The 24,378-nt window shown below is 45.1% G+C and overlaps 1 protein-coding gene across 3 annotated transcripts in view; it reads right to left on the minus strand.

The window, feature by feature from the left end:
* The window catches only part of SH3RF2 (SH3 domain containing ring finger 2), a 297,259-nt gene that overhangs the window by 151,233 nt on the left and 121,648 nt on the right, over positions 1–24,378 (minus strand). For all 3 annotated transcript variants that reach the window (XM_063928116.1, XM_063928115.1, XM_063928114.1), the window contains exon 3: positions 388–657. In XM_063928116.1, the coding sequence (XP_063784186.1) occupies positions 388–657 (270 nt within the window). The remainder of the gene's footprint in view (positions 1–387; positions 658–24,378) is intronic.

Below are 24,378 nucleotides of genomic sequence, written 5' to 3' on the forward strand. Positions count from 1 at the left end.
CTAAGTAGCTTAAGTGGAAAATGTGATTTTATATAGAGTAGTAGACAAATGCATCTTATTGTTGTAGTTTAATACTTATTGTTGTTAAATCAAAGTTAATGTTTATAGCTTAATGTTATTAGCTCAATGTTAATGAACTTAATGATAATGTTAATAAACTTAATGTCAATAACTTTACAGCTATCACTTCACCATAACTTCAATTAGAATGCAGATACCATCAGCTGTGGCTAGCCTACCAGCTGGAGGGTCAAGGTTAGTCATCCTCATCTCCCAGCAAGCTGTCCGCTTATGATTCATTTTATGCTGCATGTGATCAAATATTATACAACAGTTCCCGCTGTGGAACAGGAAATCCCATTTGTGCCATCTTACATATTACAGTACCTTTGTAAATTTCAAGCAATCCCTTTTTTCTCCTTTGTCTTTCTCTTTCAGTTCAAAGTTATACAGGGCTTTGCAAAGTGCCGGAGGTTGATCTATTTTCCGTAGAATTTTTACAGAACTTGCTGGAAACACTCCAGTTCCGCCATTCACCTCTCCGTAATACCGGTTCTCATCCAGCTGCCTGCGTAGGATAATGATGTCACCTTTGTTGAAGGAAAGGTCGCTGGGGGCTAGTCCTCTGTAGCTCAACAAAGCTTTAGCACATGGCACCTATAGGAAAAACAAGCTACATATATAAAATGGTCACAAAACCGGGGAGATTTTTATTTTCAAATGAGAATATAAACTCAACAAAAAAGCTCATCTTGTGTTGTGCCGCCCTGAGTTCAGTGGTAGAACGTGGATCCCTCCCCTACAGCAATGACATATTGAGTCAATGTTGCAGTCACCCACTTTTGTTCGTCTGGAGGATTGCCACCTAGCAACAGCAGGTGGGTTATGTAGTAAGCATCATGATGTAATGCAGGGAAGTGATATTTTTAAATCACTAACCTGCCGACACTTCCAGTGAAGTTGCACTTGCCCAGCATGGTAGGTTGTGCACAGGTCACATGCACACTAGCAGCTGGGCGGGGCTAACACTCTGAATCAGATTTTTCTTCAGCGCTGAAGGATGAGGACACCGTCTAAATCACACTGTTCTTTACCCATATATTGCAAAAATGGACATAAAAGCCTTGGTAAAGGTTATATCAGTGTCCACTATGTCCACTACTCCCTCATCTGAGACACAGTATTTCTCAGAGGGAATGAGAAAACCATTAGAAATACCTTATGGCCAATTCATATTCTGAGGTTCAACTCTGAGCTAATCATTCAGGTCTTTCTCCATATTATGTTAAGTGTGTTGCTATCAAATATAACTAAATAAATACAAATAATATGGATTTCTCACAGGGACGCCTGTTCAGGCCAATCTATTTTTACCACTCTCTGAAACTGCCCGTAGCAGGCAAACCTATCCTGTCTGGCTGACAGAACAATACTGCCCGTAGCTGGCAATATACCTCTGCCCGGAGCTGACAGAACAGTACTGCCCGGAGCTGGCAATATACTTCAGCCCGGAGCAGACAGAACATTACTGCTCGTAGTTGGCAATATACCTCTGCCCGGAGCTGGCAGCAAGTGGAGACCTGAAATATGATTAAAGGGTACTCTCATGACAAACCCATTGCTGGTCCTTCCCATATTGCTTAATCCTCCAGTCCCTTCTCTGTGGTAGATGCAGAGTCTGAGGAAGGGATTGGGACAGCTGTGTCTTTAAAGTCACATTGGGCACTGAGAAGCTTTCTGTCAGAGACGATGATAGATAATGCAGCGCTGGTTTCTGTCACAGATATACTGTATATTTCACCTTAGACTGTATCAGGCATGAATATACAAAAATAACACACACACAAAGGTTTGTCGCTGTGTTATCATCATCCTTCTCCTCACGTAGTACAGCAGTTGTGAGGAAATAATAATCCCTCACACTCTGAGGTAAAAAATGGACTCTGATCATAATAAACCATTGTCTGAGGTAGGCACATGTTCAAGACTGATGTTGCCACTAAAATAAATAAATCCTCACAGGGATGTCAGCTGAGGTGTACACACAACGTTCCCTGATATTGCCTGTAGTTGACAAAAAACATTAGAAACCCATCTCTGAATAAGAGATAATGTGACTGCTGGCCAATATCACTAAAACTTTCCCTTCATAATAAATTCAACACTTCTGAATGGGAATCCTAATACCAGGTCACAGGGGTGGCTCTAGCTGCCAGGACACTTCTGCCTAACCTATACTCCATCCTCACACTGGGCTTTGCATTCGCAATCTGAGGTGCATGAAAATTCTAAACAGGCATTCAGGTCTATACTTATAAAATAATATTATATGGCGTTGAGGATTACATAGGCCTGCTTGATATGCCAATTCTCTTCTCCCAGTTTTTTGATGCAGCTCTTAATGCATTATTGTGTGATAAACTGCTAATTTCTCAAATAAAACTCTGAGAAAAACTAATAAAATTACATTTACAGCAGGTCCTCTGCTATATGTCCTGGGCAAGGCAGAAAGGAAGGATAATCTGTATGCTCCCTAGATGCACTTTTCTTGCTCCCTTCTAAAAGTTATCAGCACGGCTACTGCATTGTGGGACAAGCAGTTAACTATTTTACAAACTTTACAATAGTATCATCGCTCGCTAGAGCAGGCTTATCCAAACTAGACCAAAGTATCTGGACTATTCTAGTCTCTCACACGCAGACCTGGTTGGTCCAGAGTTTTCTGTCAGGAGTAATGTCTTGTTATATGGTTCTCAGGTCCTTTGTGGTGCTGAAGCCTAGAGATCAAGGTGAACATATTGTATGAAGCCCTTTGTGCATTGTGCTCCCAGAGCTAGACTTTAGTAAAGAGAGCTTACCACAGACAAAATGGCTAAAGACAATATAAGTTGGTGTCAATTTGCCATTAATTTAATTTCTCATCAAAGGCATATACAGTAAACCGTTTGATATGCAGTCCCGTCTGAAATATATATTACAAAGCGTTCTCTGACTAGAACAAATTAGAGATGGAAAACCCATTTTTGCATAGCTGATCAGTCATAACTTCCCTATCAAAAATAAATACTTAAAATAAAAATTAACATTTGTCATTCAGACCAGTATTAAATGTAAGAGTGCAAAACAGCTTTTCAAAACCCATATAATTCCGTGTGGAGAGTTTGCATGGCATTTACTTTTTACTAAACCAGAATGGATTATGCATTAAAATAGATCTACAGAATGCTTTTCTTCCCATTTCCGTACATCTATACAACAGTATGTTACAATTTTATTGGAGAATGCTTTTTATTCCAGTGTCCTGTCATGTTATTTTGCTTCTCAAACACACCTTATATTGTACCTATTGGAACAATAGTAGTCATCACATTTCTCCAACTATATGGAGTCTAAAAAGTGGTATACACAAACAATTTGCTAAAATCATACACCACAGGGACTTAACAGTATCTTTTATAATAGAATTGGCCTTTATCATAAACTGCTATAATAGGGCAGTCAACAGAACAGCGGCATCTACAGGCAAGATCCCTAAGGTTAAATCATGATAAAGCACCCCTTCCAGTACATGCTTTGAATAATGGAACCTGCCTCCCCCAAATAAATGGGGAGCAATAGAGAGATTGGTTCTGACTTTCTTGCCAAAGCCAAAAATTTCTCTCAATGATTTAGCGGCACTAACCGGGACAAAGGTAGATCTCTCTTACTCATTTTCTCTCCTATGCAAGAACTCACTAGCTCTCCTGAGGTTTTCTTATAAACCTGTCACTGCTAGTCAAGCATACCTATCTTCCCATGTCATATGGGAGATATCCAATTGGAATTCTCTGCCAATGTCCAAATTACAGGCCCGCATTAGACCCTCTACTGATTTTAACGCTAACATCAGATATGTCTCATCTGGGATAGGATAACTTCTCCCAACAAAGATCCATACAAGGAGAATTGTCACGGAAGAAAATAGCCTTTCTAAAAGTACCTTAGAACTGAGAGATGGTAAATAACTGTTGAATCTCTTTAACCTCTCTAGACACACAAGTCTCTAGATCTGCTCTGGACAATATGACCGCTATGTCCTACATAACAGAATAGAGAAAATCTTTTAATGTTCCTTTGCATGGCAGGTTTGGACATTTTGCAGGAGATCATAGGAACAGAATTCTAAAAGCAATAATCCTGCATAGAACTATTATCTAACTTGCAGATTCCCTTTCCTCTCTTTGACAACCTTGATTTCCTTATTATCTATTATGTCTATTTCTAAGACACTGGCTTCCCTCTTAGCTTTAGCATTTGCAAATAAGAGGAGTCGAGCTTACCCTATTAGTTTTCTCAAAACCATTTCTCAACCACAAAAGTGTACCAAATTATTCTCAAGGGCCATACCAAACCATCTCTTATGTAGAAGTCTTAGTAGAATTAGAAAAAGTAAAGATGATAAAGAACCAAATTACATTGTCTCCTGTTTATCTACTTACCTTGCTCTTACCCCACTCGTTACAATATACAGCAATTATTTATAAGTTTACAAAACCTTTCTGTACAGCTAAACGCTCCACCCTTACAGGATATATTGTCACATGATATTGTCTGGTATTGATATTTCTCAATTTAAAGGCCTCTCTTTACTGGGTGACACTGCTTCCAAAGCTGCTTCAAGGTCTTGCCATGTCAAGCTATCATGCACGCTGCAAGCTGGTCATCTGCACATGCATTGGGAAAATACTACGGAGACTGGTGATCAGGAAGTTTACCTCCTATACCCTCCAATTAGCTTGAAGGGAAATTTACCTCACACACTGATATACCCTCAACTTCAATGGATATGACAACACTCAAAGGCCACTTTTTAGAGGAGTTACCAAAATGAAGGCACCTCAGAAGGTCTTCCCTTACAAATAATTATATTATATACAATTATATAATGTGGTCATGTGCATAACATTATTGGAGACTTATGATGAAGAAAAGATTAGGTCTCTCAGAACAACCAACAGGTGTGTGGTAGTCTGCCCACCTGCTGTTGCTAGGTGGCAATCCTCCCGATGAACAAACAGTAGTTTGCAGGAATCTATGACCTGCAAACTTCCTTTGTTCTAGGGAATAGGATTGCCACCTAGCAACAGCGCCCACCCCACCCTCCTAAAAAAAAAATAAAAAAAAAATATTACAAAGTAGCTGTTGCTCTCTGTTGGTTACTCTTCCAGACATTAGTCTATTGTCTTTTCAGGTCCTCTGAGGGACATGAATATTACAGAGTCTGGCTACAGAGGACCCTGGAAATTGAGACGCCTCAATTTTTTTTTCTGTTTGTTTACTTGCAAAACAAAGGTTTCTTTATAATATTGTTTTGCCATCCACTTCTGGAAAACAAGACAAATATAGCCGAAAAAGTCATTTCATACATAAGACTTTATTTTCTAGTTGTCTAAAATTATAAGAAAGTTTTTCTAACTTTCATTTCTTGTTCTGCTTATATATATTATACAGTGCAAATATAACCAGAGTTAAAAGAGTGAATATATATATATATATTTTATATATATATATATATATATATATATTTATATATGTTATTTCTTCTCAGGGTTTGCCTTTCACAAGCCTCACCAGTACTGTATGCCTAAATAAATGGTTCAGTCAGTTCAGATCTAAATGTGTAGTATTACTCTCCTTTGTTCCAACTTCCAACACACACAATATTTACCAACAGGTGTTCTTGTTATTAGGATTGCTACCAGTAAGCTTTGAAAAATCTGATTCAGTGAGTGTTAGCCCCTCCCAGCTTCTAGTGTGCATGTGACTGCACAACCTAGCCTGCTGGGCAAGTGCAACTTCACTGAAAGTGTCGGCAGGTTAGTGATTTAAAAATTTCACTTCCCTGCCTTACAGCGGAAAATCATGATGCTTACTACATAACCCACCTGCTGTTGCCACATGGCAATCCTATTCCCTAGAACAAAGGAAGTTTGCAGGTCATAAATTCCTGCAAACTACTGTATATTCTGTTAGCTCTGTAATTTTCTCTGCATAAAAGGTGGAGATTCAATTAGCCGCATGGCTACCACACGGCTAAAGTGATGCCCTAAACTATTCAGTTTGTGCTGCTACCCCATGCGGTAAGCCCTAGGGATTTTTCCTTGCAGCCTCAGGAATAGTACATCTGGGGCTTATACCCCTGTGCATAAGCGAATTTAGTGTAACTAATACAATGCATACATCCAGGGGCGCTTTAAGATAGGAGGAGGCCCGTATACTGCCTCCTCTATTGGGGACCCCTCCTCTCTGCCAGTAGTGCTGTAGAGTCTGAGCACTAGAGGGCAAAGCACTGTGAAAATGGCCTTTGCGCCATTTTTCCGGTGATTCCACAGCACAGCGCGGAACTCTGGAGGGGTAAGTATTAAAAAATGGGTGCAGCATGTCCACACACTGCACCCAGTATAGATATGCCAGTGCATACATCAGTAAAGACAACGCACCTAAATTGAATCAGTAGAGAATTAATTCATTAATGGCACTGACAGTAAAATGATGGTGACAGATAACAGTAAAAGCATCACGCCTCTTCTTCCCTCTATGCTTTTGGCTACAGCACTGTCAGATTCTTTTGGTGTGCCTACAGTATCTCCCCCTCGCTGACAGCTTGTCACACAAGGGGGTGCCACCACCTGACATGCATGCTGTCACACATGTGACACAGGGAGCCTTTTATCAACAACTGCATTTGCAATATGATCTGGGCGCAATAGTAGTGTCCAGAATAACATTGCAGGGTGCGATTCTTACAGCCATATGTATGACCGAACAACCGCAGGGGCAGGTGCTCTGAAAGTAGCACATCTCTGCGCTGTGCTCAGTGTAGTGTCGGGGCTCCTGAGTATGCACAGCCCCACTCACCACGCATGTGCAGCGGCCATTGCCCCCTTGTTACCCCCCCCGGGCCTGCACCCATTATAGCAATGCCTATGGACCCCATACTGACTTAGGAGGAGACATTGGGCTTAATTCAGACCTGATCACAGCAGCAAAATCTTTCTCTAATGGGCAAGACCATGGGGGTAATTCCAAGTTAATCGCAGCAGGAATTTTGTTAGCAGTTGGGCAAAACCATGTGCGCTGCAGGAGGGGCAGATATAACATGCGCAGAGAGAGTTAGATTTGGGTGTGGTGTGTTCAATCTGCAATCAGTTTTTTTCATACTACATATTATTCCGTGGTTCTTTCACTTAAACTGACAATTTATTTTGCAAGCAGGCGCAGTTGTGTAAATCCTGTTTGAATCTGCAATCTAAGTTGCAGTGTAAAAATAAAGCAGCCAGTATTTACCCTGCACAGAAACAAAATAACCCACCCAAAACTAACTCTCTCTGCACATGTTATATCTGTCCCCCCTGCAGTACACATGGTTTTGCCCAACTGCTAACAAAATTCCTGCTGCGATCATCTTGGAATTACCCCCATGTGCACTGCAGGGGGGACAGATATAACATGTGCAGAGAGAGTTAGATTCGGGTGAGATATATTGTTTCTGTGCAGGATAAATACTGGCTGCTTTATTTTTACACTGCAATTTAGATTTTATTTTGAACACACCCCACCCAAATCTAACTCTCACTTTAAACCCAGTTAACCACCATAGAAATCCTTTAACACTGCGTCACCCACCTGTCTTTCAGCTCTAGCTAACAAATGCAACCCCAGAATTACTTTCTATGCTCTCTATAACATCCGCCTCTTTCCCATCTCTCATTGCTTGCACTCGTCCCTGTAGCACTTAAGTCTCTTTTTCTCCGAGTCTCACTGTGCATAAAAGTGGGAAGATGGATTAGCTATAGTCTAAAGGGATCTAAATTATTCATCATGATCCTGTAAGTGTGGTAATTTGTGTATTCTAAGGTGTGTGTGTGTTTGTTTGTGTGTGTGGGGGGAGGATGGGTTTCTGTCGCTTGGAAAAAGAATTTGTGTATATATATATAATACATTACATAGCATCCTAAACACAGCATACAGTAATTAGCTATAAGTTAGATGATGAAAGTGAAAGTTTGAGTAAAAAACATTGGGTGAAGCTGTGAGGATCCAGAGTTAAGGTCTAATGCTTTCACAATACCAACTGGTCAGTTTGCTAACAATCAGCTTAAACCACCCTGGCACATTCATCTTTAGCTGGTAAGAAATAACTCAGGCAAACAGTTGGAAAAAACAACAACACAGCATTAATGGCACAAAAAACTCACCCAAGATTACAGCTGTATCAAGCAGCAAGTACCAAGGTGCTCAAAGCTAACATAAAGGGGCATATAATAGCCATTGTGCTGGATCCAGATGCTGAGACACACAAAACAGCCCTTTTCGGCAAAGTTGGGGTCAAGCCCAGAGTAACTACACTTCTGGCGGTTTGCGAGCAGACATTGTAAGCACAAATTCCTCCCATTTTAAGATGCAATGTGGTAATAAAAAGTTTCACTCAATGTTCATTGGGGGTCATTCCGACCCGATCGCTCGCTGCAGTTTGTCGCAGCGCAGCGATCGGGTCAGTACGGCGCATGTGCGACGGCCGCATTGCGCAGGCGCTTTGTTTCCCAGGTCGCCAGGCAGCGATGCCGTGAACGAAGAAAGCAGTCGCAGCGGTGACCACAAGAAGATTGACAGAAAGAAGGCGGAACCGGGAGGCAACTCCCCATTTTCGGGGAGTGGTTCGGCAAACGCAGGCATGTCCAGGCGTTTGGAGGGCAGATGTCTGACGTAATTTCCGGGACCTGCTACGCTGGATTGATCACACAGGATAAGTAACTCTTACCCTGGTCTTCTTTTACACAAAACTTTTTTTGCATAGCAGGGCTGCGCAAGCGATCGCAACCCTGCTATGCAGAAATAGACTCCCCCATAGGCGGCGTCTAGTTGATCACACAGGCAGCAAAAAGTTGCTGCGTGCGATCCACTCGGAATGACCACCTAAGTCCCTTAAACTGCATGTTGTGTTAGCAGCTCTAGTAATCGTAATAAATGCTGTTGCGGCTGTAGCCATAATTTGTGCCGCTGGCCAAGAGTAGGGGGGGGGGGGGTTCCGGGAAACTGGAACCCCCCCCATGCATTTGCCTATAGGCTTGTGAATTGTGGTCAGTCAACCTTTTTTTTGTATGGAAATCATGGCCCTCATTCCGAGTTGATCGCTCGCAAGGCGAATGTAGCAGAGTTACACACGCTAAGCCGCCGCCTACTGGGAGTGAATCTTAGCTTCTTAAATGTGCGACCGATGTATGCGCAATATTGCGATTACAAACGAGTTAGCAGTTTTTGAGTAGCTTCAGACTTACTCTGCCTGTGCGATCAGTTCAGTGCTTTTCGGTCCTGGCTGACGTCATAAACACACCCAGCGTTCGCCCAGGCACACCCACCGTTTCCCCGGCCACTCCTGCATTTTCACCGGAAACGGTAGCGTTTCCAGCCACACGCCCCTAAAACGCCGTGCATCCGCCCAGTAACACCCATTTCCTGTCAATCACAATGCGAACGTCGGAGCGATGAAAAAGCCGTGAGTAAACTTACTTTCTTCATAGTAAAGTTACTTGGCGCAGTCGCAGTGCGAACATTGCGCATGCGCACTAAGAGAATTCTCACTGCGATGCGATGAAAATCTCAGAGCGAACAACTCGGAATGAGGGCCCATGTTTTAAAAAAAAAGTGCTACACTCCATCTGAAAATCAGCTACAGAGTGTTATAAATACTTCAACAGTTATGAAATTTTGAAATGCAATGAGAAGGCGTGGGAGTGAAAAAGTTGAGCATAGTTGGCTAAGACTAAATACATTCCTGTCACTGTAGTTCGTGCTCTGACAGACTTCATTCCATACAAGTTTTCCTAGCTCACAAAAGAGTCATTTTATCATCAATTATAAGAATTGATTTATTAAACACTTTTGAATTTCTTTCAGAAACACATTAAGAATGAAAATGTCTGTAGCAATTATATGACATATATCCAATATAAGTGTAACATTTAATGATAACACATAATCTACAGGTAATAGACCTGCTAAAATAAAAATACTGTAAGACTATAATAAAGAATCTAAAAACTGTACAAGTTCAGAACAATAAGTAACAGTATACAGTAATCAACATTCAAATAGCTTCCATAAACCTTGCTGGTGAGTTGGTTCTTTATATTATAAAATGTACAAAAAAGGTAAATAGACTAGCTAGAGTCAAAGAGGCACATAATCAGCGATCTTGCAGTGTAAGTGGCCCAATATCAAGGCTTATGTGGCCTCTATAGGACCAAGATACCTTATTGCATTCTATCAAAAGCAATAAGACCATTATCATATGTGGCCAAACAATGTGTTCATTTTACCCTATTGTTGCTGTAACTATGATCTCATAGTAGATGTACTATGCCATAAATACTTTTAAACCTTTGCATTTATTAATTATTCCCATGGTCACGTATAGGGGAGTACTGAGCATGTTTAATTAAATATTAAGCCACCCCACTAGTAAAGGTAGCCTGAAAACATGTTTGTAGCTTATGTATAACTATGCTGTTGTGTATACTGGAACTTATGTTTATTATACTGTAAGACCCCTTGGGAAAACAACACTACATACTGTAGACTGTCCCAAGCGGAGTCTACTCCTCCAATGGTGCGCTAAGCAATAGCTCTTGCTGCCGCAGGTACCAGAACTACTCATCCAGGGAGCCGCCTAGACACCAGCGGAAGTGGCAGTTGGCCTGTAGCTCAGCAACATGCAAAAAGCACCTGATACCACCACTATCTACATTATCAGTGATGATGCTCCATTGCTAAGATCCATAGTGGGAGCATGTTGTCAGCAGACTCTTGAAGCCTCTGCCAGCAGAAGTCCAGAATATGGATGTGCAGCGCATTTTTCCTGATCTGTGTATGGTCCCTGCTGTACTGCTGAAGCTCAATGGCTGAGTACAGGAATTGTGGAGATTGTATAACATTTTTGCTTTTTAGTGTCTCCACTGAAAGGTGGGATGACGCTTAAAATAGCTGACTGCTTTCTACAGCAAGCAAAGTTAATAAACGCCCTAGACAGACAGATCAGTCATAATGCTGTTCAACTTGTCTTTAACTAACACTTATCTAAAAATAAACATACAGATATACACTATATATGGGGCTACAGAAAGCAAGAGGCAGCTGACGGTGACCGTGTCCTGTCCAGGCCTATTAGCAGATGACAAAAAAAAAATACTTTCAGGACCAATTGTCCTTACTCAACTGCAAGTACATAGGTCTCCACCTACCGTACCAAGGCCCTCATTCCGAGTTGATCGCTCGCTGCCGTTTTTCGCAGCATAGCGATCAGGCTAAAATTCGGATGTTCTGCGCATGCGTATGGGACGCAGGGCGCACGCGCAAAGTACTTTCACACAAAACTATGCAAGTTTACACAGGGGCGAGCGACACTTTTCAGTCGCACTGCTGATCGGTGTGTGATTGACAGGAAGTAGGTGTTTCTGGGCGGAAACGGACCGTTTTCGGGGAGTGTGCTGAAAAACGCAGGCGTCACGGATAAAAACGCAGGCATGCCTGGGGAAACGGGGGAGTGGCTGGTCGAACGCAGGGCGTGTTTGTGACGTCAAATCAGGAACCAAACAGTCTGCAGTGATCGCAATCTAGGAGTAGGTCTGGAGCTACTCTGAAACTGCAGGAAAAGATTTTCGAGCAATTCTGTTAATCTTTTGTTCGCACTTCTGCTAAGCTAAGATACACTCCCAGAGGGCGGCGGCCTAGCGTGTGCACTGCTGCTAAAAGCAGCTAGCGAGCGATCAACTTGAAATGAGGGCCCAAATACATTAAAGGCCCAGTTAGAAAACTGAGGCCGCTGACCCCTGTAGCGAAATCCGCCTAAACAGTGTATTGAAGGCCACTTCAATACATACTGGCCACTAGGCTACCGTTATTTTCCACCAAGAATAAGGACATTAGACAACAAGGATAAACAGGGAGGAAAGGAGAGGAATTCATGAAAAGAATCAGAATCCTGTCTGGAAACAGTATTCGAGGCCTAAACCCCACACTCAAAACCACCCATATACAAAATCATTGGCTAACAGCAAAACTAAATTCACTATATAACCGCCTTGCATTAGAAGCTCAATCTGACCCTAGCCTATGGGTTTATAGTCCGTTATCACACAAGGTGTTCTCCGTTGTCATACTGTGGAACGGATATCCCATTGATTGGCATTAGGAACTCATTCAGTGTAATGTTTTATTTTCCTTTTAAGTTGAATAACCGTGTTATAGTGTGATTTTTTTTAACCCTTTCACTGAAGTGCTATAGCTGTGCTCAGGGGCATTTTAAGAGAGGAGGAGGTCGGTGTACAGCCTCCTCTGTTAGAGCCACTCGCTCTCTAGACGGAAGCACATTATAGTCTGCGCACTAGAGGCTCGGAGTCAAATGCGCATGTGCGCGGTGGCCATTTTATTTGTGATTTCTCTAGTGCGCATGCGTAAAACACTGGGAAAATGTCACGCTATTTTAAAAGTGATCACCTGTGTGCTTGCTGACGTTGATTGGGGACTCTGTAGATGTATTAAAAAAATGGGTGCAGTGTGTGGGGTGTGGGCCCCCTCAAACTCAGGGGCCCGTGTGCACCGCACACACTGCACCAATTATAAATCCGCCAGTGGCTGTTTCTGGATTGTATTAAATAAACTCATACATCAGATATTTGTGTCAACAATCTTTCCGACATTCATGATACTGGGGTGGATAAAACGTTTGATGGAAGCCCTGTAAGAGCTGACATGGTATCTGTGGCAATTAACTCTAGGGCCTATAGGGGTAGATGTACTAAGCACTGGAGAGTGATAAAGTGGAGAGAGAAAGAACAAACCAATCAGTTCCTGTCATTTTTCAAACACAGCCTTTATCATGGCAGTTAGGAGCAGATTGGTTTGTACTTTATCTCTCTCCATTTTATTACTCTCCAAGGCTTAGCACATCTCACCCTAAATGCCAATCCAACACCTGTATGAGGAGCTGGTACAACTCTTGCTGGTGACCGCTGACACCTCTGCTGCAGTGTTGTCAGCTATGTCTCGGGGATCTGGACTAACCTGTATCCCCCCAGGGAATGCCAAGTACCTGTGTGGGGAGCTCAGCCGGCTCTCATTGGTGAAAGCTGATCTTATACTGCTGCAAGTGACGGCACACTTGCCTCTGCTGCTGCATGGTTAGCTGAGTCCCGGGAATCCTGTCTGACCTCTGTCCACCGGCCACATTACTTACAGTGCAGCTAGAGCCCAGCTAGCCAAACCATAAGGGTAGGGGACCATTTAAGAACTATTTGAATTTCCCTTCATCCACAAGGAGGTCTTACATTGGGATGTACCTGGACTACCCTTTACCTTGGATTCCAGCACCAACTAGGAGATTCTTCTTGTTAACTATTATCTGATTACACCTCATTCCTCCTACACCTTCCCTCCTGACTGTGTTGTTTCCCCATTATTATTTAGTTTGTAAGCCTGCATGTATGTCGCCCTCTGCTCATCATTCTCTGCCTTTGGTATCACCTTCTGCTTGTCTGCCTCTGCCATCACCATCTGTGTGTCGCCCTCTGTCTCTCCACATCACCCTCTGCTAGTCACTCTTTGCGCATCACCGGAGCTGGATTTAGACCTCATGGGGCCCTAGGCAAGATACTGGTTTGGGCCGTCCCCCCCCCTTCAACAATCCATAGCACTATATATATATATATATATATATATATATATATATATATATATACATACAGTATGGTTGCGAGCAGCATCACAAAGGTACCTTGGTGCATGTGTAGTGCGATTGTGTCTCATGCACAGACTACCAATAATTGCTCAGTGGCATGAACATCTGCATTGCGTACAAATCTGAATAAGGCCCTAGGTCTTTTGGAAGTAGATGAAACCTGTGTCACATTTAAAGTAACCCGACTGCCCACATACAGTGGATGACACCATTATGTGTCTCCAAACATTTCTCACCTTATCAAAGAACATCGCTTAACAAAATTGTCACTAGTCATTATAAGTCGTGCATTCTCAAGATTAGTGGTTCAGAAGAACTTTGTATTTCTTGGACTGGACAGGATCTAGGTGTATAGATGGGATGCAGTTGTCCCGGCCACTGACAATGCCACCCGCCGGAATCCTGGCTAACAGGGGCTATTCCCACTCATGGGTGTTCACGACACCCATAGCGTGGGAATAGAACCTGTGGCGAGTGCAGCAAGCCACAGAGCCTGCATCGTGGTGAGCGCACCAATCCTGCAAGGAGCTTTGTTGCGCTCGCCCCCCTGCCAGCATTCTAACAGCCGGGATCCTGTCCACCGGTATCCCATACCCAGCGCATATAGATGAGTGTTTAATGGAGACTGCAGTTCCACCTTACACAGCAATTGAAAACTGTATACTCTGGGCCTGGGTCTGAATCTACACAAAGATACTGTATTTAGATCTGTAAATCCAGGATGCATAGCATCCCTATCTTAATCCTGACCCTAACTCATTCCTAACACCAAACCTCACCCTAACCATAACCCCAATATCCTAACCCCAAACCCTACACAACCCTAATACCCTGTTCCTAACCCAAACCTTTACTGTATATTAACCCTAATACCCTAACCGTCATTGTGTCCCTCTTAATTAGTAGTATAAAGGTGGGTGGCTCTTTCCCCGTTACTCCTTACATATAACACAACTCTGATCTCACAGAGTGCTAGGGATCAGAAGGTTGCTGCGAGGTGGCCTCTGCAGTTGGGGCTGTGGTGCGGACACAAAGAGCTGGTGGTGTGGTGGGTTAGGGTGTATAATTCAGACCTGATCGTAGCACAACTTTGTTAGCAGATGGGCAAAACCATGTGCACTGCAGGGGAGGCAGATATAACGTGCAGAGAGCGTTAGATTTGGGTGGGTTATATTGTTTCTGTGGATGGTAAATACTGGCTGCTTTATTTTTACACTGCAATTTAGATTTCAGTTTGAACACACCCCACCCAAATCTAACTCTCCGTGCACATGTTATATCTGCTCCCCTGCAGTGCACATAGGGGGTCATTCCGACCTGATCGCACGCTAGCTATTTATTGCAGCGCTGCGATCAGATCAGAACTCGGCAAAACTGCGCATGCGTATGCACCGCAATGCGCAGGCGCGTCGTACGTTTATGAAGTGAATCAGTGCTGGGCGATGGATTTAACGAAGAATCCATTCACACAGCCAATCGCAAGAAGATTGACAGGAAGAAGGCATTTATGGGTGTCAACTGACCGTTTTCAGGGAGTGTCTGGAAAAACGCAGGCGTGTCCAAGCGTTTGCATGGCGGGTGTCTGACGTTAATTCTGGGACCGGACAGGCTGAAGTCATCGCAGCGGCTGAGTAAGTCCAGATCTACTTAGAAACTGCACAAAACTTTTTCTCTTACGTCCTAGGGGATGATGGGGTCCACATTATTACCATGGGGTATAGACGGGTCAACCAGGAGCCATTGGCACTTTAAGAGTTTGAGAGTGTGGGCTGGCTCCTCTCTCTATGCCCCTCCTACCAGACTCAGTTTAGAAACTGTGCCAGAGGAGCCGGTCACAGCTAGGGGAGCTCTCCTGAGCTTTTCTAGTAAAAGTTGTTTTTAGAGTTTGTTTTTTTACAGGAGGCTGTTGGGACCGCTCGCCCCAGCAGCATGCCGCCAACCCCTTAGAGATGCTGTAGAGTGGTGAGTGAGACACCGACCCCCCTAGCAAGCGGGGGGGCCAGTGTGAAGATGATGGCAATGAGGAGGGAGCGCAGTACTAACTGCGCTTATGGAAAGGTGCAGAGGCACATAGTGCAGCGCTTTCAGGGGCGCCCTGGGCCAGCGCTTACCCCCACACTGGTCAGCAAGTCTGTCAGGGTCCGCGGATCTCAGTCAACAAGTTTTTCCTCAGGCCAGTATAATATCTGAAGAGCGGGAAGACAGCGCCATTAAGGGGGCGGAGCTTCTCCTCAGAGCGGACCCAGCAGCGTTCCAGCACCATTTTCCTGCCTGCACTGCACTGGATGGAAGAATAGGTCACTCCACAGCGGCTCCAACTGTCAGTACACGGTACCAGGGGGTTGTAGAAGGGAGGGGAGGCTGTAAAACGACTGTATCTCCTATTAAAGGACACAGTCTGCGCTGGTAAGAGGTCTCCTTTTACTGAAAGCGCTGTACTGTGGGTTGGCTCCGATCTATGTGTCTCTCTCTTGCCTTTCTTGGGGGGGAAACTCTGTCTGCCCCCACCTGTGTGTGTGTGGAGTGTTTGGTGGTCTCCTTTAACTATGTCCAGGTACACTGTGTCATATGCTGCAGAGGATTTATCCTCCCAGGATGATCCCATTCCATGTAATCAGGATAGCACTGGTTTAGCACAGATACCAGCAAGGGAACCAGAGTGGTTTTCCTCTATCAAATCTTGGATTTCTCAGATTTCTGACAGGGTTGCTAGTAATGAATCTGCAACCAAGGTATTACAGAGCTCTATGGCTGTATGACCTGTCTCTGGTACCTCAGGACACCCTGCTATATACCCCGACAAACGTGCGCTTGTGCATGTCACACAAGACGACATGGATATCGATTCTGACACTACAGATGGTGATGGGGATGTGTTGTGGGGGTCCGCATCTCTTGCAAAGGTGGTGCAATTGTTGATAGAGGCTATCAGGGATGTGTTAAATGTTAATGATACCACACCTGAGCAGGTTGAGGAGGCTTTTTTCACTGAAAGTAAAAAAGCCTCGCTAACCTTCCCTGCGTCAAAGGAGTTGAATGCTATATTTGAAAAAGCATGGGAAAACCCTGAGAAAAGGTTCCAGTTCCCTAAAAGGGTCCAGCTGGCTTTTCCTTTCCCTGAGGAGGATAGGAAAAAGTGGGAAAACCCTCCGATTGTTGACGCCTCTGTGTCCAGACTCTCAACGAAGGTGGTTTTGCCTGTTCCGGGATCTACCGCCTTAAAGGAGCCGGCTGATAGAAAGATTGATAACACGCTTAAATCAATGTACACTGCTTCTGGGGCCATATTACGTCCCACTATTGCTAGTGCATGGATTGCAAAAGCAATAGTGCAGTGGTCGGCTACCTTACTTGAGGATTTGGATACGATAGATAGGGACGACGTTGCATTGTATTTACGCAACATACATGATTCTGCAGGTTTTATGGTAGAATCCATGAAAGACCTGGTTCCATGGCTGCTGGAATTTCTTCCATGTCTGTTTCAGCTCGTCGGGGACTATGGCTGCGCCAGTGGTCGGCTGACGCGGAATCCAGAAGGAGTGTGGAGTCACTACCCTATACAGGTCAGGCTCTCTTTGGGGAAGCTCTAGACGCGTGGATATCCACCGCTACAGCAGGTAAGTCTCCATTTCTTCCCTCAGCAGCACCTGCTCCGAAGAAATCCTTCTATTCAGCTGCACCGCAGTCCTTTCGGCCTAACAAGCCTAGAAAGGCCAGAACGTCCAATATCTTCTTTAGGGGAGGTCGGGTTAAGTCCAAGAAACCTGCCACTGCAGGTTCCCAGGAACAAAAGCCTGCTTCGGGTACGCCAAAGTCCTCTGCGTGACGGTGGACTGCACTCCCCGGTGGTGGGGCCAGTGGGAGCGAGACTCAGACACTTCAGCCATGTCTGGGTATTGTCTAGCCTGGATCCCTGGGTGGTAGATATTGTGCCTCAGGAATACAGGCTGGAATTTCAAAGTCTCCCTCCTCATCGCTTTTTGAAGTCGGGCTTACAACCTCTGTTGGAGGACAGCACTATACTACAAGGCGCTTTCCAAAAACTGGTAGAGGCACAGGTCATTGTGCCAGTACCACCTCACATGCTGAGCAAAGGTTACTATTCGAACCTTTTCGTGGTACCGAAACCGGATGGTTCGGTCAGGCCCATTCTGAACTTAAAATCATTGAAACCCTTTCAAAAGGAGTTCAAGTTCAAGATGGAGTCTCTCAGGGCGGTGATTTCAGGTCTGAAAGAAGGGGAATTCCTGGTATCACTGGATATCAAGGATGCATACCTCCACATTCCGATCTGGCTGCCGCATCAGGCTTATCTCCGCTTTGCATTGCTGGACTGTCATTTTCAGTTCCAGGCTCTGCCATTCGGCCTCTCCACAGCACCGAGGGTGTTTACCAAGGTGATAGCGAAAATGATGATGCTCCTCCGCAAGCAGGGGGTGAACATCATTCCATATCTGGACGATCTGCTGATGGCATCGTCCAAGGAGAAGCTGCTGCAGTCCATTGTTCTCACAACGCGACTGCTCCAGAGTCACGGTTGGATTCTGAACCTTCCAAAGTCACATTTGGAACCAACCCAGAAATTGTCATTTCTGGGAATGATCCTGGATATGGAAGTGCAGCGGGTGTTTCTTCCACAGGAAAAGGCGTTGGTGATACAAGCCATGGTCTGAGATGTCCTGAAGCCACCCCGGGTGTCGGTTCATCAATGCATTCGCCTATTGGGAAAGATGGTGGCTTCTTACGAGGCTCTCCAGTACCGGAGGTTCCACGCTCGGACCTTCCAACTGTATCTCCTGGACAAGTGGTCGGGATCTCACCTCCACATGCACCAGAGAATTCATCTGTAGCCAAAGGCCAGGATTTCACTCCTCTGGTGGCTCCAATTGCCTCACCTCCTGGAAGGCCACAGGTTCAGGATTCAGGACTGGGTCCTTCTAACAACGGTTGTGAGCCTCAGGGGCTGGGGAGCAGTCACTCAAGGAGTAACCTTCCAAGGACGGTGGTCAAGCCTGGAAGCCGGCCTGCCCTTCAACATTCTGGAACTAAGAACTGTCTACAACGGTCTTCTTGGCGGCCCCTCCTCTGAGAAATTGGGCCATTCAAGTGCAGTCGGACAACGTAACAACAGTGGCTTGCATAAACCGACAGGGCGGAACGAAGAGCAGAGCGGCAATGTCAGAGGTGACAAGAATACTCCTCTGGACAGAAAAGCACGCGTTGGCGCTGTCAGCCATCTTCATTCCGGGAGTAGACAACTGGGAAGCAGACTTCCTCAGCAGACACGATCTCTATCCAGGAGAGTGGGGACTCCATCTGGAGGTGTTCAAGGAAATAACAGATCTTTGGGGCTTACCCCAAATAGACAAGATGGCCTCTCGTCTCAACAAGAAGCTTCGGCGTTATTGTTCCAGGTCGAGGGACACACAGGCAGTTGCAGTGGACGTCCTGGTGTCTCCGTGGGTGTTCCAGTCAGTGTACATGTTTCCACCACTCCCACTCATCCCAAGAATCCTAAAGCTCATAAGAAGAACAAGGGTTCAAGCAATCCTCATTGCCCCAGACTGGCCAAGCAGGGCTTGGTACGCAGACCATCTGATTCTACTGCAAGAAGAGCCGAGGCCTTTTCCTCTTCGGGAGGACCTGCTGCAGCAGGGGCCGTTCGCCTATCAGGACTTACCGCGGCTACATTTGACAACATGGAAGTTGAGCGCCTGATTCTTGCTCGGAAGGGCATTCCTAAGAAGGTTATTCCTACCCTCTTACAGGCTAGAAAAGGGGTAACGTCTAAACATTACCAACGTATTTGGAAGAAATATATCCCTTGGTGTGAGTCCAAGAAGTTTCCTACGGTGGAGTTTCAACTGGGACGTATCCTCCTCTTACTGCAAGCAGGAGTGGATATGGGTCTGCGTTTGGGATCTGTGAAGGTCCAGATTTCAGCCCTATCCATTTTTTTTCAGAAACAATTGGCTGCCCTCCCTGAGGTTCTGACCTTTTTGAAGGGAGTCCTGCATATCCAACCTCCCTTTGTACCGCCTACGGCACCTTGGGACCTTAACGTGGTGTTGCAGTTCCTCCAGTCGGATTGGTTTGAACCTCTACAGGAGGTAGAACTCAAATTTCTTACATGGAAGGCGGTCACTTTGTTGGCCTTAGCTACTGCTAGACGCGTGTCCGAGCTGTGGGCTTTATCCTGTAAAAGCCCTTACTTGATCTTCCACGAAGATAGAGCTGAGCTCCGGACTCGTCAGCAGTTTCTTCCGAAGGTTGTATCGGCATTTCATATCAACCAACCTATTGTGGTGCCAGTGGCTAATGACTCCTCAATTCCTTCGATGTCGTAAAAGCTCTGAAGATTTATGTGAAGATTCTTGTCACAGAAAGTCGGACTCTGTTTGTCCTATATGATCCCAAGAAAATTGGGTGTCCTGCTTCTAAGCAGACGATCTCTCGCTGGATCAGGTTCACTATCCAGCACGCTTATTCTACGGCAGGACTGCCGTGTCCAAAAATCTGTTAAGGCCCCCTCTACTCGCAAGGTGGGGTCCTGCTGGGTGGCTGCCCAGGGTGTCTCGGCAGTGCAACTTTGCTGAGCTGCTACTTGGTCTGGGTCGAACACGTTTGCAAAGTTTTACAAGTTCGATACTTTGGCCTCTGATGATCTGAAGTTTAGTCAATCAGTTCTGCAGGAGCCTCCGCGCTCTCCCTCCCTTTCTGGGAGCTTTGGTACATCCCCATGGTACTAATGTGGATGCCAGCATCCTCTAGGACGTAAGAGAAAATAGGATTTTGGTACCTACCGGTAAATCCTTTTCTCGTAGTCCATAGAGGATGCTGGGCGCTCGCCCAGCGCTTCGTTTTCCTGCAAATGTTATTTGGTTCAGTACAACTTTGTTTTAGTTGAGTACTGCATTGTTACTTGGTAAGTAATGTTTCAACTGTTGCTGAGTGGTTCAAGCTAGTTGACTTGACGTGCCTTGTATGTGTGAGCTGGTATGAATCTCACCACTATCTGTGTATAATCCTTCTCTCGAAGTATGTTGTCTCCTCGGGCACAGTTTCTAGACTGAGTCTGGTAGGAGGGGCATAGAGGGAGGAGCCAGCCCACACTCTCAAACTCTTAAAGTGCCAATGGCTCCTGGTGGACCCGTCTATAGCCCATGGTACTAATGTGGACCCCAGCATCCTCTACGGACTACGAGAAAAGGATTTACCAGTAGGTACCAAAATCCTATTTTTGTACCGCTCGGCTGCACAAGCGTTCGCACACTTGCAAAGCGAAAATACACTCCGCCATAGGCGGCGACTATCTGATCGCAGCTCTGCAAAAAATAGCTAGCGAGCGATCAACTTGGAATGACCCCCATGGTTTTGCCCATCTGCTAACAAAGTTGCTGCTACGATCAGGTCTGAATTAGGCCCATAGTACATACAGATGTAGCCATGCTCATCTTTGCTGTGATGCGGCGTGCTGCAACACGGCTTGCTGCATGGCATGCCAGGCTGCGACTATTCACAGCCGGTGATCACTCTATTAGTTCCTAATGGAATTAATGGAGCAATTGCTGGCTGCAAATAATCACAGCCTGGCACGCTATGCAGCATGCCGCATCGCTGTAAGATGAGCATGTCTACATCTGTACACAGAAATGTGTCTGTGCCCTGCTTAGTGCCTATGACATATAACGATGGTGATGAGTAATCACCACAGACTATGGTGAGCTTATCTCTCCCATGCTGTGTGGCACAGGACTTTCAGTTGCATTTTCACACTGCAAGCACTGGGTGCCTGCCTAACATAACAGTGACATTACTGCCTGGGGTGCCAGGGTCATTTCACAAGCTAGACACTGACTACCCAACACCCCTGCAATTGATAGATGTCGATATATAAGCATACAGAGAGACAGCCCAATACCCCACATATACACACCTATTTTTTTCAAGTACACTATAGGATTTATTTTTTTATGGTAGGTGGGAAGTGGACTGGGCTTCCCTACATTGCATGTATATTACAAGTAATTAACATGCACAGTGCAAACAACGGGACTCTGGGGAACATTTTGGACAGGCCGGATTTCTTTGTGAGGACTGTCTAAGGGCCCCTAGGGACCCTCAGGGCCCTAGGCAGATTCATGGGTTGCCTTGTGGGAAATCTGGGCCTACCCGTCACCCATTGCCGGTCTCCGTCTCCCTCTACATCTGGCTGTTATCCTTTACACATCACCCTTTGTCTCTCCCAGTCACCCTCTGCCTCTCCCAGTTGCCCAAAGCATATATTGCAACTGTGCCCACTTCTCTCAAGTTCTGTGACTGATGAAGATTATAAGGTAGATTAGTGCTATCAGCCTCTGTATGTGCAGTCATGCTATATCCTCATCAACAGGCAGCAATGAAGTGGAAACTGATCTGGCATCTTGACCCCTGAGTTGACTTTATCATACAAGTGGGCAAAATGAACAATGATCCTGTCTCTGGACTCTTGCCGAGCAGAAGGATTGGCTGTTGAAGGCCCCTTAAAACCACAAGGGAATAGCTCATCATTCATAAGAATAGCACCAACATAGTAGAGACATTCCCTGTCAGTGTCAGATGCTCAGGAACTCATAAATGACACCTGGAAACGACACACATAAGCTATTTATTAAAACAAATTGTACCTTGTTTTATTATTTTTATGACAAAAGAAACAAGGTTCTTTATGTAACACAAGACTGGATAAACCTGTTAGCAAACAAAATAACTATGTTTGTGGTTTCACCTATATCAGTTCCTGCAAGTAAGCTGGCTCACACCGATACCCAGCTCATCTACCCTTACAGTGTTGGTTATTAGCAGATGAAACAAAAGACAAACGGGTCATTTGACCCGTTTGAGTAGTCAAACGGGTCAAATGAGGCAAAATGAGTAGATGGTCTGAATCTAAATAAGGAATTAGTGATAAGGTGCATGGTGGGGACTGAAGCTAGAAACAATCATGACAGCAGATAATGCAATAATCAGCAATAAACATCTGACAACACCAAGCTTGGATTTAAGCAGATTACAAACGGGCCTTTCTGCTATGACACTATACAGATTTATCATTTTACTTGTAAGAGTACATACAGGAGCAGTTTTAGACGCGGGCAAGCTGGGCGGGTGCCCGGGGCACTGCGGCTTCACCCCGCATCCCGGCTGCAGCAGGACCCATGGGCTGTGTGGGCGCCCGCTGCAGCCGGCACCAATCAGACGCTAGAGGTCCTAATTGACCTCTAGTGTCTGTGCGGCACCGAGGAGCGGGTGGCCAGAGATGGAGCAGCAGCGGCAGCAGTGGTCGGGAAGCAGGAGCAGGGATGGTGAGTATTGTATGTTGTTTTCTTTTCTTTGTGTGTGTGTGTAAGCGATGCTACTAGGGGGCATAACTATAGGGGGCACATCTACTGGGGGCAAATCTACAAGGGGCACATCTACTGGGGGCACATCTACTGGGGGAACATCTACAGGGGGGGCAAATCTACAGGGGGTATATCTGCAGGCAGCATAACTACAGGGGGCATAACTACAGGAGGCATAACTACAGGAGGCATAACTACTGGGGGCAATACTACACGGAGACATTACCACTGGGGACATTACTACTGGGGGCACTACTAATGAGGGCATTGCATAGGGGGCACTTAATGAGTGCAATGTGTATAAGGGTCTACCTGGTGCAATGTGTCTAAGGGTCTACCTGTCACAGTGTGTATAAGGGTCTACCTGGTGCAATATGTGTAAGGGGCTCCCTGGCATAACGTTTATAAGGGGCTCTGCTCTACTGTGGTGTAATGTGTGTAAGGGGTTCTAACATGGTATAAGGGGTACTACTGTGTGGTGTAATGTGACTGACGGACACTACGGTGCGGTGTGATGTTAATCTGTACTATTCTCTGGCCATGCCCCTTCCCTATGAAGCAACGTCTCTATTTTGTGTCACGCCTTAGGCACGCACTTACCCCCTATTTTGCCTGTCGGGGGGAGGGGGGGGTGACAAAGGAAACTTTTGCCCTGGTCACCACAAGGTCTAGAACTGGCCATGAGTACATACTGTGAATGAAGCAAGTTTACATCTGGCACAAGCGACAACAGTATCTGACTACACTCAGCCTACAGTAATGACAGCTTTTATATTGTACACATGTGCTCGGCATGGCCTCGCTGGCTATGGTCATTTTTTATCCCCCTTGTGAAAAGTCTGAATACAAGAGTCATCTGGAAGATGCTTTAAACACTTGCCTGGCATGGTGAAGGGTTAAACATGCTATATGAACTGTTATGTGCTTGAATAGACACGTACGCACTCTCTACAGGATACCCTTATCTGTTCATACATTACAAGGCTTGTTTGTGTCTCTATCTTCAAGGACAGTTCCATACCAGATCAAACCTGTTATTTCTTCTTCTGTGTGTTACCAAATATCCTGTGTTACCAACTTTCTTAGAGGTTTGAGACGTTTGCAGAAAACCCATATATGGAAATCCGCCTGATGTACTATCTCTGTCTTCTGCCTAGTAACTACTAACGAGCCAATAAGAGTGTAACACATGTCAGTTACACCCATGTACGTCGTCTT

This window comes from Pseudophryne corroboree, chromosome 6, assembly GCF_028390025.1.
Source record: "Pseudophryne corroboree isolate aPseCor3 chromosome 6, aPseCor3.hap2, whole genome shotgun sequence".
Taxonomy (NCBI): domain Eukaryota; kingdom Metazoa; phylum Chordata; class Amphibia; order Anura; family Myobatrachidae; genus Pseudophryne; species Pseudophryne corroboree.